General features: G+C 43.0%; 1 protein-coding gene across 1 annotated transcript; it reads right to left on the reverse strand.

Moving 5' to 3' along the window:
- Nucleotides 1-2,918: 2,918 nt before the first annotated feature.
- LOC125200494 (putative disease resistance RPP13-like protein 2) lies at nt 2,919-5,231 on the reverse strand. Its single transcript, XM_048098132.1, has 2 exons — nt 4,232-5,231; nt 2,919-3,280 (listed from the first exon to the last, which is right to left on the reverse strand). Exons 1-2 carry the CDS (start codon nt 5,229-5,231, stop codon nt 2,919-2,921), a joined length of 1,362 nt encoding a protein of 453 aa, XP_047954089.1.
- Nucleotides 5,232-12,963: the final 7,732 nt, after the last annotated feature.

Raw genomic sequence — 12,963 nt, forward strand, 5'->3', positions numbered from 1 at the left:
CGTTCCTCGTGGGTTCGACACCCTAACTTACCATATACTAATTAATAGTATTTTGGAAAGTGGGAACTTATAAATCTTGTTGAATAGGAAGGGACACGCGCCTACGACACGTGTGCAAAAATCCCGTCCTCTCAACTCTGAATGGTGTTCTTGAGAGAAACGGCAGCTCCATAAGCAGCCATCACCCAAGAGATCAGAGATGTAAATCAATTGTCGACAAAGTCAGCCATACAGTGCGCTTGTTTTGAAAGTGATTATGGTAGGTAGACAATGTTTTGAAAAATGAGATACGCCACTCAATTTCAATGTGGAAGGATTGAAAAAAGAGATATATTGAATACAAATACTGCTCCCTCCGTCCCACTTTGGGTGTCTCACTTTAGGAGTCCCCGTTGAAATATTCTATAAATAGTATTAGGCCCCACATTCCACTAACATTTTTCCACTCACAATTTATTATAAAACTAATATAAAAAAGTATGAGCCACATTCGACTATCTTTTTTCACCAACTTTCTTTTAAATTTCTTAAAATCCGTGCCGAACTCAAATGGGACTCCTAAAGTGAGACGGAAGGAATAATACCGTACCCAAAAATACATTTATAGGTCCTTGTATTAATGTATTTTGTTTCATTTGAGGTTATTTTATATAATCTTTTGTTTTATCAGATTCTTATATTAATGCATTTTGATTTAAGATGTTTTTACACTTTTACATTTAGTTTGGTTGGGTTTTTATTTAACAATTTCAGATCTTAATTAAATTTTTTTATATTTCTTTATTTATTTATTTTAAAATTAATTAAGTTATAATATTGACTCAAAAAATTTAGAAAAATATATTAAGTTAATAGGTGGTTAGAAAAACGTTAGTTTGCGTATATATTTGACCAATGGAGTAAATTTTGTACTACTATATTAAAATAAAAAAACAAATCCTAATCATAGGCCCACGCTATATTGTTTGGTGGCATATGGATGACACGATTGTTTCTAGTGTAGTGATAAAATACAAATTTATATATTGTATAAATTTAAAATTCCTCAACACAGCTTTAATACAATTTTAACACAAGTAAAATTTTAAGATTTTAATGTCAACACATTATCAACACAATATGAACACAACATCAATCATTGACTACCGTGTTGATGTTTTTTTATCTGTTGACATTTTTCAATGGTACATCTCATAGTTTTGAGTTTGTAAAATATTTAGAGTTTTCATTTGATCACAGTCCATTGTTTATAATTGTAAATGAAACCTAACAATCGTAAGAACTGGAGTAATACACCATTTTTTCTTGTCAAGTCAATTGCAATAAATCGACTTTGTATTATTAAGGTTTAAGGAAAAAATTAAGATATTTAGTTGACGGCCAGAAATTTAACCAACCCAACTTCTTCTGCACGCCATTTTAGGCTCAATTTCGGCTAGCCAGTTACATATTTTTTAATGTATTTTTTATGAATTTTTTATATTCATTCCCCTTCTTGCCCTATCAATGCTCCGGTGTCCGATCAACCCTACAAGCAATCCTCATCGCGTGAAAGCAGCCTCTCACGACGTCTAAACGAGCCCCACCATGCCACCATTGTGCGCGTACACTTGAAGGACTAAATCAACGCGTTCCAATTGACTAAATTCATCTCCAGGAGCGACTCAAACGATCTATCCGCCTTCTCCACCATGACATGCTCATCAAAACAACACTTCAACGTGCAGCAATGCGTTAAACTACCCAATGCGAGAGAAGAAAATCTAGCAACGCTGCTGCTAAGAACACTCGAAAACGTGAACTCATCCATACGAACACCACACGAGTGTATCTTGGAGAAAAAACCTTGAGCCATTTCTGCCTCTTCCCCTGCTTGTATACCTTGTTATGATCGCGTTCCAAGAAGATGAGTTCGGGCTTGGCATCCTTGAAAGCAGAGATATAGAAATAGTGACGGGATTAGGCATTCGACTAGAAACAGTGAACGACTAATCAAGCACCCCGTTTCTAGCATTCGCAGCAAGAACAGAGTCCCGTGATATAATATCCTTCTCAGCCATTTCTCCGGAAACCATCATCCCACCGGAAATACATCGTATTTCCCGTGCATATCAATCAAGCCGTTGGGTATGCACAGCTCCAACAGCAGACAACAACAAAAAAAAATAAAATAGCACAACTTACTATTACAAGTTCCCTAATTAACTATTACACAAATTAATTGCTAATCAAGAACAAGTAAATCCTATGCTATTACAGTTTCAAAATTTTCAACAAATACAAAAAGGCATGAACTAATTCAATATACAATCAAAACAAAGTGAAAAACATGCATAATGCACAGAGAATATTGAACTAGGGAAAAAAGCATGTAATGTTTTAACAGAAATTTAACTGAATAGTTTTGGTACAAACATAGTTCAACATTAAGGTTACATAATTCTCAACAAAATCCAACAAATTACTAACCTTGAATTCAGGAAACAACATGATAATACACTTGAAATGATGGGATAATGTGACATCTGACCCATTATCTTCTCTCATTTGCCTGAAATACAAGCATAAGCATTTTAGATAAAAGAGTAATGAATTGACATGGTTTATACAAATTAAAAAAGAGTAAGAAGGCTAACCTGCGATTTCTCATCACAAATAAGAACGGTGGCTACGAATTTCAAAGTGATATTCTGATAATTTTTCCTCGGCAGATGCATAAACTAAGGGATTGCAGTCTACTAATTCAATTACAGGTGTTTCCTCTGAGTTACCACACAACCAATCGAGATGTTTTAATTTGTAGCAATATCGCATGCTCAGGAGCTTAAGCCAAGGGAGGCTTCCATTTTGAGCTCTCAATTCCACCAAATCAGTGTCTTCGATTACAAGGTTCTCAAGCTTCAAAAAATAACTCGATTCTATACCCACTTCGGCCCTCGAAATGCATAATCTTTTAGTATGAGGTGGCTAAGATTTGGTAGCATCGAACCAATCTCGTTCATGTACTTCCAAGGATACCCTAAACCACTCAAACTCAATACTAGAAGACTTGATGGGAACATTGAAAGTGGCACCATACTCTTCCACTTCATATCTGAGTAAACTACTTCGTATGTAAGAGATATCAAATTCTGGAGTTCCTCTGAGATATTAGCCAAGCCACTTAATGAGTTGCTATCATCATCTTCATCATAAGGCTTCCTAACACTAACAATGGATAGAAACATTAAGTTCGGGATTCTTTTAAGAATTTCTACAGTGCAACTCTTTGTACCCACGCCTATAATACAACAGACTTTTTCCAACATAGCATTAGAATCAGAATTTGGGGTTGGTAAGTCTCTTGCTGCGACTTGAAGAAATTGTAGGTTTTGCATGTCCCATATTTCCATTGGCATATATGGCAGAGCTCCACGTTTTATAATGTGCACATATGGATAGAATATCAAGAGTTGAAGGTGTAAAAGTTTGGATATGGAGACAGGAAGCTCTTTGTTGCAAGTTATAGCAAGATACTTTAGGCAAACTAGTTTTAGAATTTCAGGTGGAATATGATAAAATCGGACACTAAGAGCATTTAGTACCCTGAGCAACTTGAAATCTATTGTATGTATTGGCAATGGATAAGGGTGGAGAGGACCATAGAAAAGGAGAGAACGTAGAGTGGATGAACAATCACTTTTTATTGAATCATACACTTCCTTGATGGCAAATAAAGTGTTGGAATGGGTACACAACCGACGTTGACCTTTTATAACTTCTTCGCCACTTTGTAAAACATGCAAAAACTTGATTTTACTAGCTTCTTTCTTACACAAGTGCTGCCAGCAAGAATGCACACGACATTTTTTTTTTGAAAACCAAGATAGTGGATTATAGTCGTATAGAAGAAGATGATAACTATCAGCAAGCACCCTCATGAAATTGGACAGAAAGTAATCCATAGTATTCACTCCATCCATAACCTCATCCAAATTTTGTTTTCCAATGTAATCCAAAAACCCCTCAACACTTGCACACCACAATTGATAGTATGGATCAATATCTGTATATGGGGGGAAAGCTCCCAAATAGAGAAATGTCATTTTGAAAATTTGAGGTAATTAGTCATAGCTTGGGAAAAATACCTTTGATATTTGATTATATGCATCCAAAAAGATTGAATTATATTGTTTTTCGGCCACCTCAGTCCAGTAGTTTAGGGCACTCGTATTAAGCTCTTCTCCGGTACCCTTGTTGGCTTTTGATAGGAGCTCTGCAACTGTCACTATCATAAGTGGAAGACCTTCACATTTTTCAGCAATCTTCTTTCCAAATTCCTCAAGATAAGCTGGAAAACCTTTTTCACCGAACACTTGCTTACTAAGTAATTCCTCACTTTCTTCGTTATTCAACAAGCGAACTACATGAATAATTGGAGAATCTTCAATTCTCAGCCTGCTTGTAAGCAAAATTTGGACATTCTTTTTTCGCAAGCTATCCATTAATCGTGTGTCCCATTCCCATACATCATCTAGCACAATGAGACATTTCTTATCCTTGACTCTCTCTTTCAAGAGTCCATGTAATTTCCCGTCGTTGTCTCTTTGGGTAAGCATTTGGTGGTGAGTGCTGGGATCCACTTGAGCTAGAATGCACCACAATGTTTCAGTGGATTCACATTTTCTGCCTACTCTGACCCATGCTCGAAGCTTGAAATGTCTCTGAATGGATGGATCATCAAATACTTTCTTTGCTAGAGTGGTCTTTCCAACCCCTGCCATCCCAATAACTGATACACTATTCTTTTCAGCTTCATATTCATCACCATCATCATCATCCTCTTTACCTTTACCATCAGTTTTGTGACCTTCACCTTCACCTTTTGCAAGAAGATAATCCCTCAGTTGTTCAAATTGATCGGACAATCCAACCATGTGTGAGTTGATTCCACCAAAATCAATTCTTGAGGAAAGAGGTTCACCTTCTTCTTCACGCATATTCAACGGTTCATTATCGTACTCCACCTCCATTGCCTTCACCCTCTTGATGAAGCAATCAACACTCTGCCGCAGACTCTGCATATCTACTAAGAAAGGCAAGCGATCTCTCTCGCTTTCAAGCTGTGGAAGAATCTGATCAGCGTAATGGGATTCTAGTAAATCTTCGAATTCCCATATGACCTCTTTGATTCGTTCATCCAAAGCATTCACCTTCGTTCGGATCTTGCTATAGCCTATACTAGGATCCATTAGAGGCCAAAATATCGAGAAGTATGAAATAAAATTCAATTCTCGAAACCAAAAGCTTGACCTAGTTGCTGCTAGGTTTATTCCTTGTTTTTATCACGTTTTCATCACAAACAGGTGCTCTAATCTCTCCGATAGGGAATTGAATCCTATCAATTGGTGCTTCCATTGAATACTCTTCTCCCTCAATCCGCTGTAATGATGCTTTCCAAACCCTCTCACCCCCACCAAAGTTCATTGATTCTGATTCAATGATTCAGAAGCCAAAAACCTTGGCTTTTGACAGACACATGACAGCGGGCAAACATGAAGAACCGCCGGACCCGGTTACGGAGATGCATGCAGCGGACCATGTGTGGAAACCACCACCGTCGCGGACTGTCACCCCAGCGACCACCACCCCGAGGTCAATTCCTCGTATCCGCATGGAGCCGCCACGTTTCACAGGTGAAGATGCTTCTAATTGGATATCAAGATCCAGAGATACTTCAATCATAGTTATACTCCGGAATCTGATCGCCTCTATCTTGTCATGTTGTTATTTGACCCACCGGCATATGATTGGGCGACATATTGGAAGGACAACAACACGGGAAAAAGCTGGGAAGATTTTCTGATAGCGGTCAAACATCGATTTGATCCAATTTTACATAAAGATGACATGAGCTTTGGCGCGAGCACCGAATCAATGATCGAACCGCTCGATCCACCTGCTTGTCACTCGGATACATGCGGGTGGGAATTACCTCCGTCGCTCATACAGCCACCGACAGGCGTGGTGCCCATAGCCTTCACTCGCCCTCATTTTGATCCCCCTCGTTTCGACGGAGAGAATGTCCTCGAGTGGATTCGTAATATACAGATGTACTACAACCACGGCTACACGCCACTATCTGATCGGCTATACCTTACTAAATACTTGTTCGATCAACCTGCGTCAGATTGGATGACATCCTGGAAATATAATCATGCCGGGGAGAGTTGGGATGATTTTCTTCGGGCAGTCAAGCAGCGATTTGACCCTGATTCATATGAAGACTATGCCCTGCAGCAGACATCCTCTGTAGATGTCGTTTCAGTTAATGGCGTTGATATCTCTACTGCCGGGGACCAACAGCTTGCGGCTTTGGCGATTGGTCAACCAAAATTAAATGAGGAAGTAGAAGTTGAAGCGCAACTACTTGTTCCCAATAATGAGGATATTGTTGTTATTGCCAAAGATGTCGCAAGTGTCGCAAGGGAGCTCATTCCACATATCGAGCAGCAGCAGCTCGAAGGTTCGAGCTTCGATGTGGCCGAGGAGGATAGGGTCGCCGATTTTGGGGAAGTAAAGGTTCCTATCTCGGAGGATCTGACCCTTCATCCACGCCATCTAAAAGTGTATATGAACAGGTCAGTTTCTCCCTTTCTCAGGCTCGGTTCCAGCGATGAACATGTATTTCTCGTAGAGATTGTGTATGCTTTGAATGATGTTTCAGAGCTCACTATGGCTCGTACATTACAAGGAGATGGTGAATGCGGCAATAGCTCTCTCTTGTTTGGTGCAGACAAATGCGCTCATGAATTTGATCGAGGAGGTTATGTTCCTCTTATGGAAATCTTTCCATTTCTTGGTGTTCAACGGATGCACAAGGAGTACAATGTTGTTGTGCGTGCTGAAACCATCCCAGATAATTCTAGGGCCGACTATAGTGTCTATTACAACAGTGCATTTGCCATAGAGGGCAAAGATGAATATGGTGCACCATTGGGTCTGTTTTATGATGTCTGGGAAGAAATGCAAGGGGATTATATTGCAGATTCCACCACTCTTTCCAGCTTATTCATTGCAGGTGCGGGTTCTTCTCCATTGACTTGGTATGCGATGCAACTTCAGGCATATGCAGTTACCCTAAGCTGTCGCAGAAATTTGCGAGTGGAGATGTTGCATTTTGGGCTCTCCAGGACTGAAGTCGATACAACTGCCCGAGACCTTTTTGGATTCAAGGCAGATGAACAGATAAGTATCGAGGGATTGTGCACGGTCATGAAAATATTGGAGAGTGGATTAGTATGCAATGACTGGTGGACACAGATTCACCCATGGTTGATTCTGCTGTTGCTTCGGCTAGATATTGTCAGGGATAGTCCGACTAATTTGAAGGTTTATATTCGGGAATCCGAAGGGGCTGCACACTCTAACAAGTTGTTTCACAAGGACGAGCATGGAAAGGATCATGGAATAGCTGGCCAGGGTAAACGACAATTTGAACTGCTGGTTGAAGGGGATCGCATATTTGACCCAGGAGCTTTTGACGGGAAGAAAATCATCCAAGTCAGTGTGGATGCTTCTCTTTCGGTTGTGGATAAAACAGAGCAAGCTACGAGGTGCTTGCCGGGGGTCTCTAAGGGTGTACGAAGTTTCCTCAAGTTTATCTCGTACCCAAGGAATTCTGATAATTTGTCTTACTTTGGAAGCATTTTTGCGTCTTCTATACCTAGGTGTAGGCATGGTGCGACGATATCTCTCATTGCGGAGGAGCATCGGATTTTGAAGTATGGTACTATTGTAAGACAACAAAGGGATGCGCAAAAGATAGTTTGTTCGCAACGCTCGAATATTGCTCCGATCTTTGCCAAGGTTGATGCAAGAGAAGGTGATGCAGACTCACCCATTGTGCAATATAGGTTGAAAACTCTGAGCAACGGTCATTCGTTTCGTTTCCAGGATCTGTTCATCTTAAGTTTGCTACTGCTGAAGCAGCAATAATGGCAATGGGATTGACTATTCCAGAGTTGACGGGTCGTGGAGTGAGACCTGACCAGGCTGAGGAGAGTGGTGCTGCCACTTCAATCATGGGTGGTCGAGATTGGCGCTACATCCTGCAGGGGATTCAAGCTCCAGCTACAGAGAGTATGACTACTAGCAGCGAGACTGAGCCGGCAAATAATCTGTATAGTACAAAGAAAAAGCTAGAAGTCCAATTTCTATTAGAGAGGGCAACATTGAACGCTAGGCAATCAGCTGCGAGGGAAGCATATGTGGCTGCTCATTGTAGCAGATCTGATTTTCAGCAGCGCCGGGTTCGAAGGTAAATCTGTCTGAATGGTCGACCACTCCGGCCAAGATGGGAGGGAGATCGCCGAGAATTCTAACGTCTCCTCATCTCGCCGTGAAAGGGCGTCGGCCGCTTTATTCAACCTGCCCTCCTTGTAGACGATTGTAAAATCATAGCCCAACAATTTCGAGGCCCAGTTTTGTTGTGCCGGGGTAGCCAGTGGATGAGCCAAGAGCTGCCGCAGACTACGCTGATCCGTGTGGACCACAAAACGGCGGCCTAGCAAGTACGGGCGCCAGTGATGGATTGCGAGGACGAGCGCCATGAGCTCTTTTTCATAGGCCGATTTTGCCAACCAGCGAGCTGATAGGTTCTTGCTGAAATAGGCGATCGGTTGACGGTCTTGCATTAATACCGCTCCTAGTCCTCGGCCCGAGGCGTCACACTCAATCACAAATTCTTTTGAGAAATCCGACATTTTGAGAAGGGGGGCCGAGGTCAATGCCGTCTTGAGTGCCTCGAAAGCAGAAGCCGCTGCGGTTGGCCAGACCCACGCTCGTTTGGGAGGAGGTGAGAGCGGTTTCTTCAAAAGTTCCGTGAGGGGAGCTGCAATCTTGCCGTAGCCGCGGATGAAACGGCGGTAATATCCCGTCAATCCCAGGAACCCGCGAACGCTCTTTAATGAAGTCGGGGTCGGCCAGCGGAGTACCGCAGATATCTTGGCTGGGTCCATTTTAACGCCTTCGAAAGACACGATGTGCCCCAAATATTCAACGTTGTCCCGACCAAGGAGGCACTTCTTTGAGTTGACGACGAGGGAGTGAGAATGTAGGGCCTCAAAAACTCATCGGAGGCAGCGCAGATGGTCGGCCCAAGACGTGCTGTAGACAAGGATGTCGTCGAAAAATACTAAGACAAACTTGCGCAGTGCTGGTCTGAAAATGTTGTTCATAAGGCTTTGGAAAGTTGCCGGAGCGTTGGTGAGACCGAAAGGCATGACTAGGAATTCATAATGACCGGAATGGGTGCGAAATGCGGTCTTTGGCACATCAGCGGCTGCTACACGGATTTGGTGATATCCGGCCTTGAGGTCAATCTTGCTAAACCACTTGGCCCCATGTAATTCATCAAGTAATTCTTGTATCACCGGAATGGGGTATTTATCGGGTACCGTCCGTTTGTTTAATTCCCGGTAGTCCACGCAAAACCTCCAAGAACCATCTTTCTTGTGAACAAGGAGGACCGGGCTAGAGAACGGACCAGCTTCTCCATTTCATCCTTCTGCAAATGATTATAGCGATATGGGCGAACGGAGACAGGGTCAGTACCTGGTACAAGAGGGATGCCGTGATCGGTACGGCGGCGGGGGGGCAACCCCGCGGTGGTTTCTGTGATCGAAGGAAACTCATTGATCAGCTGCAGCAGGTCTGACTGGGGCTGCCTGCGACAGAGCTGGACTGATCCCAAACGGCTCCGAAACCGTCTCTTTTTCCACCGAATGGAGGATCCAGCAGCAATCCCCTTCCTCGAGGCAGCGGAGCTCTTGAGTGGAACAAGCTTTGCGCATTAGAGTCGGGTCGCCCTTGAGTGATACGGGACGGCCGTTGCCTGAAAATTCCATGGATGAATGTTGCCAATTAGCCTTGACGTTGCCGAGGGAAGCAAGCCACGAGACCCCCAAGATTATGTCGATGTTCCGGAGAGGGAAGACATAACACGATACTACAAATTTCTCCTGCTCCAATGTAAGAGGAATGCTCCGGCATATTCCTGCCGCCCGGCGAGTGGATCCATCACCCAGCACCACCGAGTAGGGCGTTGTGCCTGTAATAGGGAGTCGAAGTCGCTGGGCGCACTGCTCTGATAGCAGTAGTTTGCGCCGCTATCCACCATCACCTTGACCTGGTGTGAATCAATTTCTCCAAATAGCTTCATTGTATGGGACGTATCCAGCCCATTTAAAGACAACACAGAGAGCTGCGGCTTGATATCATCTTCCAACACAGCGGACTCCTCATGCGGAGGTTCATCCGAATCCTCTTCGTCGTCCTCGCAAATAAGGACATTGAGGGTTTTCGGGGGGCATCTATGAGTCGGCCCGAACTTAAGGCCGCACTTGACACATGTACCTGCTGCGATATGCCGCCGATACTCCTCTGGTGACACATTCCTGAAACATTTTGACACTGGTCGAGAAGAGCCGGTGGAGGAGAACTGGGAGGGGGGTTGGGAGTACCCCTTTGAAGAGGAGCGGCCTGGGTGTCCTGTGTATGCAGGCGTCGGGTTGGAAGGGATGGTAGGTTCTGATCGCGAGGGGTGGTTGGAAGCTAACATGTCGATGTCCAGTGCTAATTCGACGGCATCTTTGTAAGAGGTGATCTTGGAAGCTTTCATTTGGAGACGCACCTCGGGTCGGAGAGCCGCCATAAAGAAACCCAAATATTGATGGCAAGATATATCTGGAACCTGCGCGAGGCGTGCTTCGAATGCCGCCACATATTCAGCAAGAGTTCCAGTGTGGCGTACGGCTGCAAAGGCTTCATACTCATCCAAAGCTCCATTCCCTCCGAAACGTTTCATTAACTCCCGCGCGAATCGGGTCCAAGTGAGATTGGGGACCCGTTGCCGCAATAGCTGGTACCAAGGTAGGGCTGGGCCTGCCAGGGCCACCATGGCGACACCCACCCGGTTCTCGGAAGGGGTTTCCGAGATCAGAAAGTACTGCTCGGCCCTAGCTAGCCATGCGAGGGCCTTAGTGCCATCAAAAGTTGGCATGGGCGACGTCGTCTAGCTGCCTGGGGGTGTTGAGTTTGACCCCGACCTCTCCGGAGTGTCGGTCTCGTCGGAGCCCGTACCAGATTTGATAGCAGTGAATCCTGCCCGAATTTCTGCCACCACAGCGTCGAGCTTTGAGCTCAGCGCCGTCACCTGCTCATCCGTTCGTTGGAACTGCGCATTGAGTTCTTCAGTAGCCTTTTCCAAACCGTCCAATCGCGTACTGATATACTTGGATTTTACATGGTTTTAGAGGGTGGTTATGTATGAATTTGATCATATTTTGTCTATTATTGGATATGTTTATATATACTTCTTTATTATATTGGTATGTTGACCATTTTGTTAAGAATGTGTAGAAAAAGGTACAAAATATGTGGATGTGCAGCAGCCTTATTTTGAGACAATATTTACTGGAGATTTTGAAGTCCAATCATCCCATAATGCATATCAATCTCTTCGTCTTCGAAAGAGCTTCGCGTGGGTATCTTGCACGCCTCAATCGGAGTTCGGCAGAAGAATTTATGGCCGTTAAAAGAACACTGCGCTATCCAGAAACTTACACCCGGCCGGGTGAATTATTACGCTGTAAATTCACCCGGCCGGGTACTGTAAAAATGGCAGAAAGGGGTCGAAAATGACCACCCGGCCGGGTGAATTTTGCTCTTTATAATTCCACCCGGCCGGGTACGCTATTTTGGCGTATTCTTTTGGCAAAAACGCGATTTTTGATGGAAGATTAAAGGGAAAACGCCTAGGGTTCACATCCATTCTACACCTACCGCCTCCAACACTCACACACACCCCCAAGAACACTTTGAGAGAGAATTGAAGATTGAAGGCTCCAGATCGGAAGATCGAAGACTTCATTCCATAGATTCATTCCACCGGAGTTCTTAGTATCTATCTCTTATGTCTTTCATTGAATTCTTTGTTTCAAACATGGTTTTTTGTGAAGAACATGAGTAGCTAAACACTTCTTGTAGAATTCTTGGTGAAGATGCATTAATTTCATAGCTTTTATCCAATTGATTTTGTTCTTACCTTGCTCTTGTAGTTATTTGATTATTCTTGGGTTTATTCCTTTCAATTGCTTGATCACCACTTGATTGTATATGATTAATTAGATTAATCGGGAGATGAAATAATTAATCTGGAAATAAGAATAATTCACACCTTAATGCAATAAAACTCGGGAGAGTTGAGGTTTTGAGTGATGTCTTTGACCTAATCGAGCTTTTGGGAGTTAGGGGTTTTAGGATTAGAAGGGGACTTCAATCCTAGCACCTAATCTACAAGTTTCTCACCTCGGGAGGGGGTTTAATCTATAATTGTGGTCGACTTAGTAACTCTAGAGACACCAAAAGGTAAGGCAATTTGATTGGATAAGAGCTTGGAATTGTGCATCGGATCTTTGAATTCTACAATTTTCTCCATATATCTTTTCACTCAGTGTTTACTTGCTTTTTATTTATTTACTTGTTCATTTTATGCTTTTCGTAGTGTTAGAACAAAATCAAACTTTTCCCGATTCTCTAGATAGTTGTCAACGTTTGTTCGTGGTAGTTAAGTTGATACAAATTAGTCTCTGTGGGATACGATACTCTTGCTTGCTAATTTCTACACTAGCCCCGTACACTTGCTAGTATCACTTGTGTTAAAATAAGTCAAGTCAGTATCCGTCCTGGAATTCACCATCGTTCACCACACCAATTGTTAAGAGTGAAAGGCTAAATGGGATGGGAGGAGCACGAGCTGTACTCTCTTAAATACAACTCTCACTCACACACACTAACACAAGAATAGCAGAGGAATAAGCACTCTTTTATTGCTGGAATTTGCAGAAATGGAAGTAACAATCCTCACTACGGAGGCCTACGACAATTGTCGTCCCAATACTTGATCACCCAAGAGATGTCCCA

Source organism: Salvia hispanica, chromosome 1 (genome assembly GCF_023119035.1).
Source record: "Salvia hispanica cultivar TCC Black 2014 chromosome 1, UniMelb_Shisp_WGS_1.0, whole genome shotgun sequence".
NCBI lineage: Eukaryota > Viridiplantae > Streptophyta > Magnoliopsida > Lamiales > Lamiaceae > Salvia > Salvia hispanica.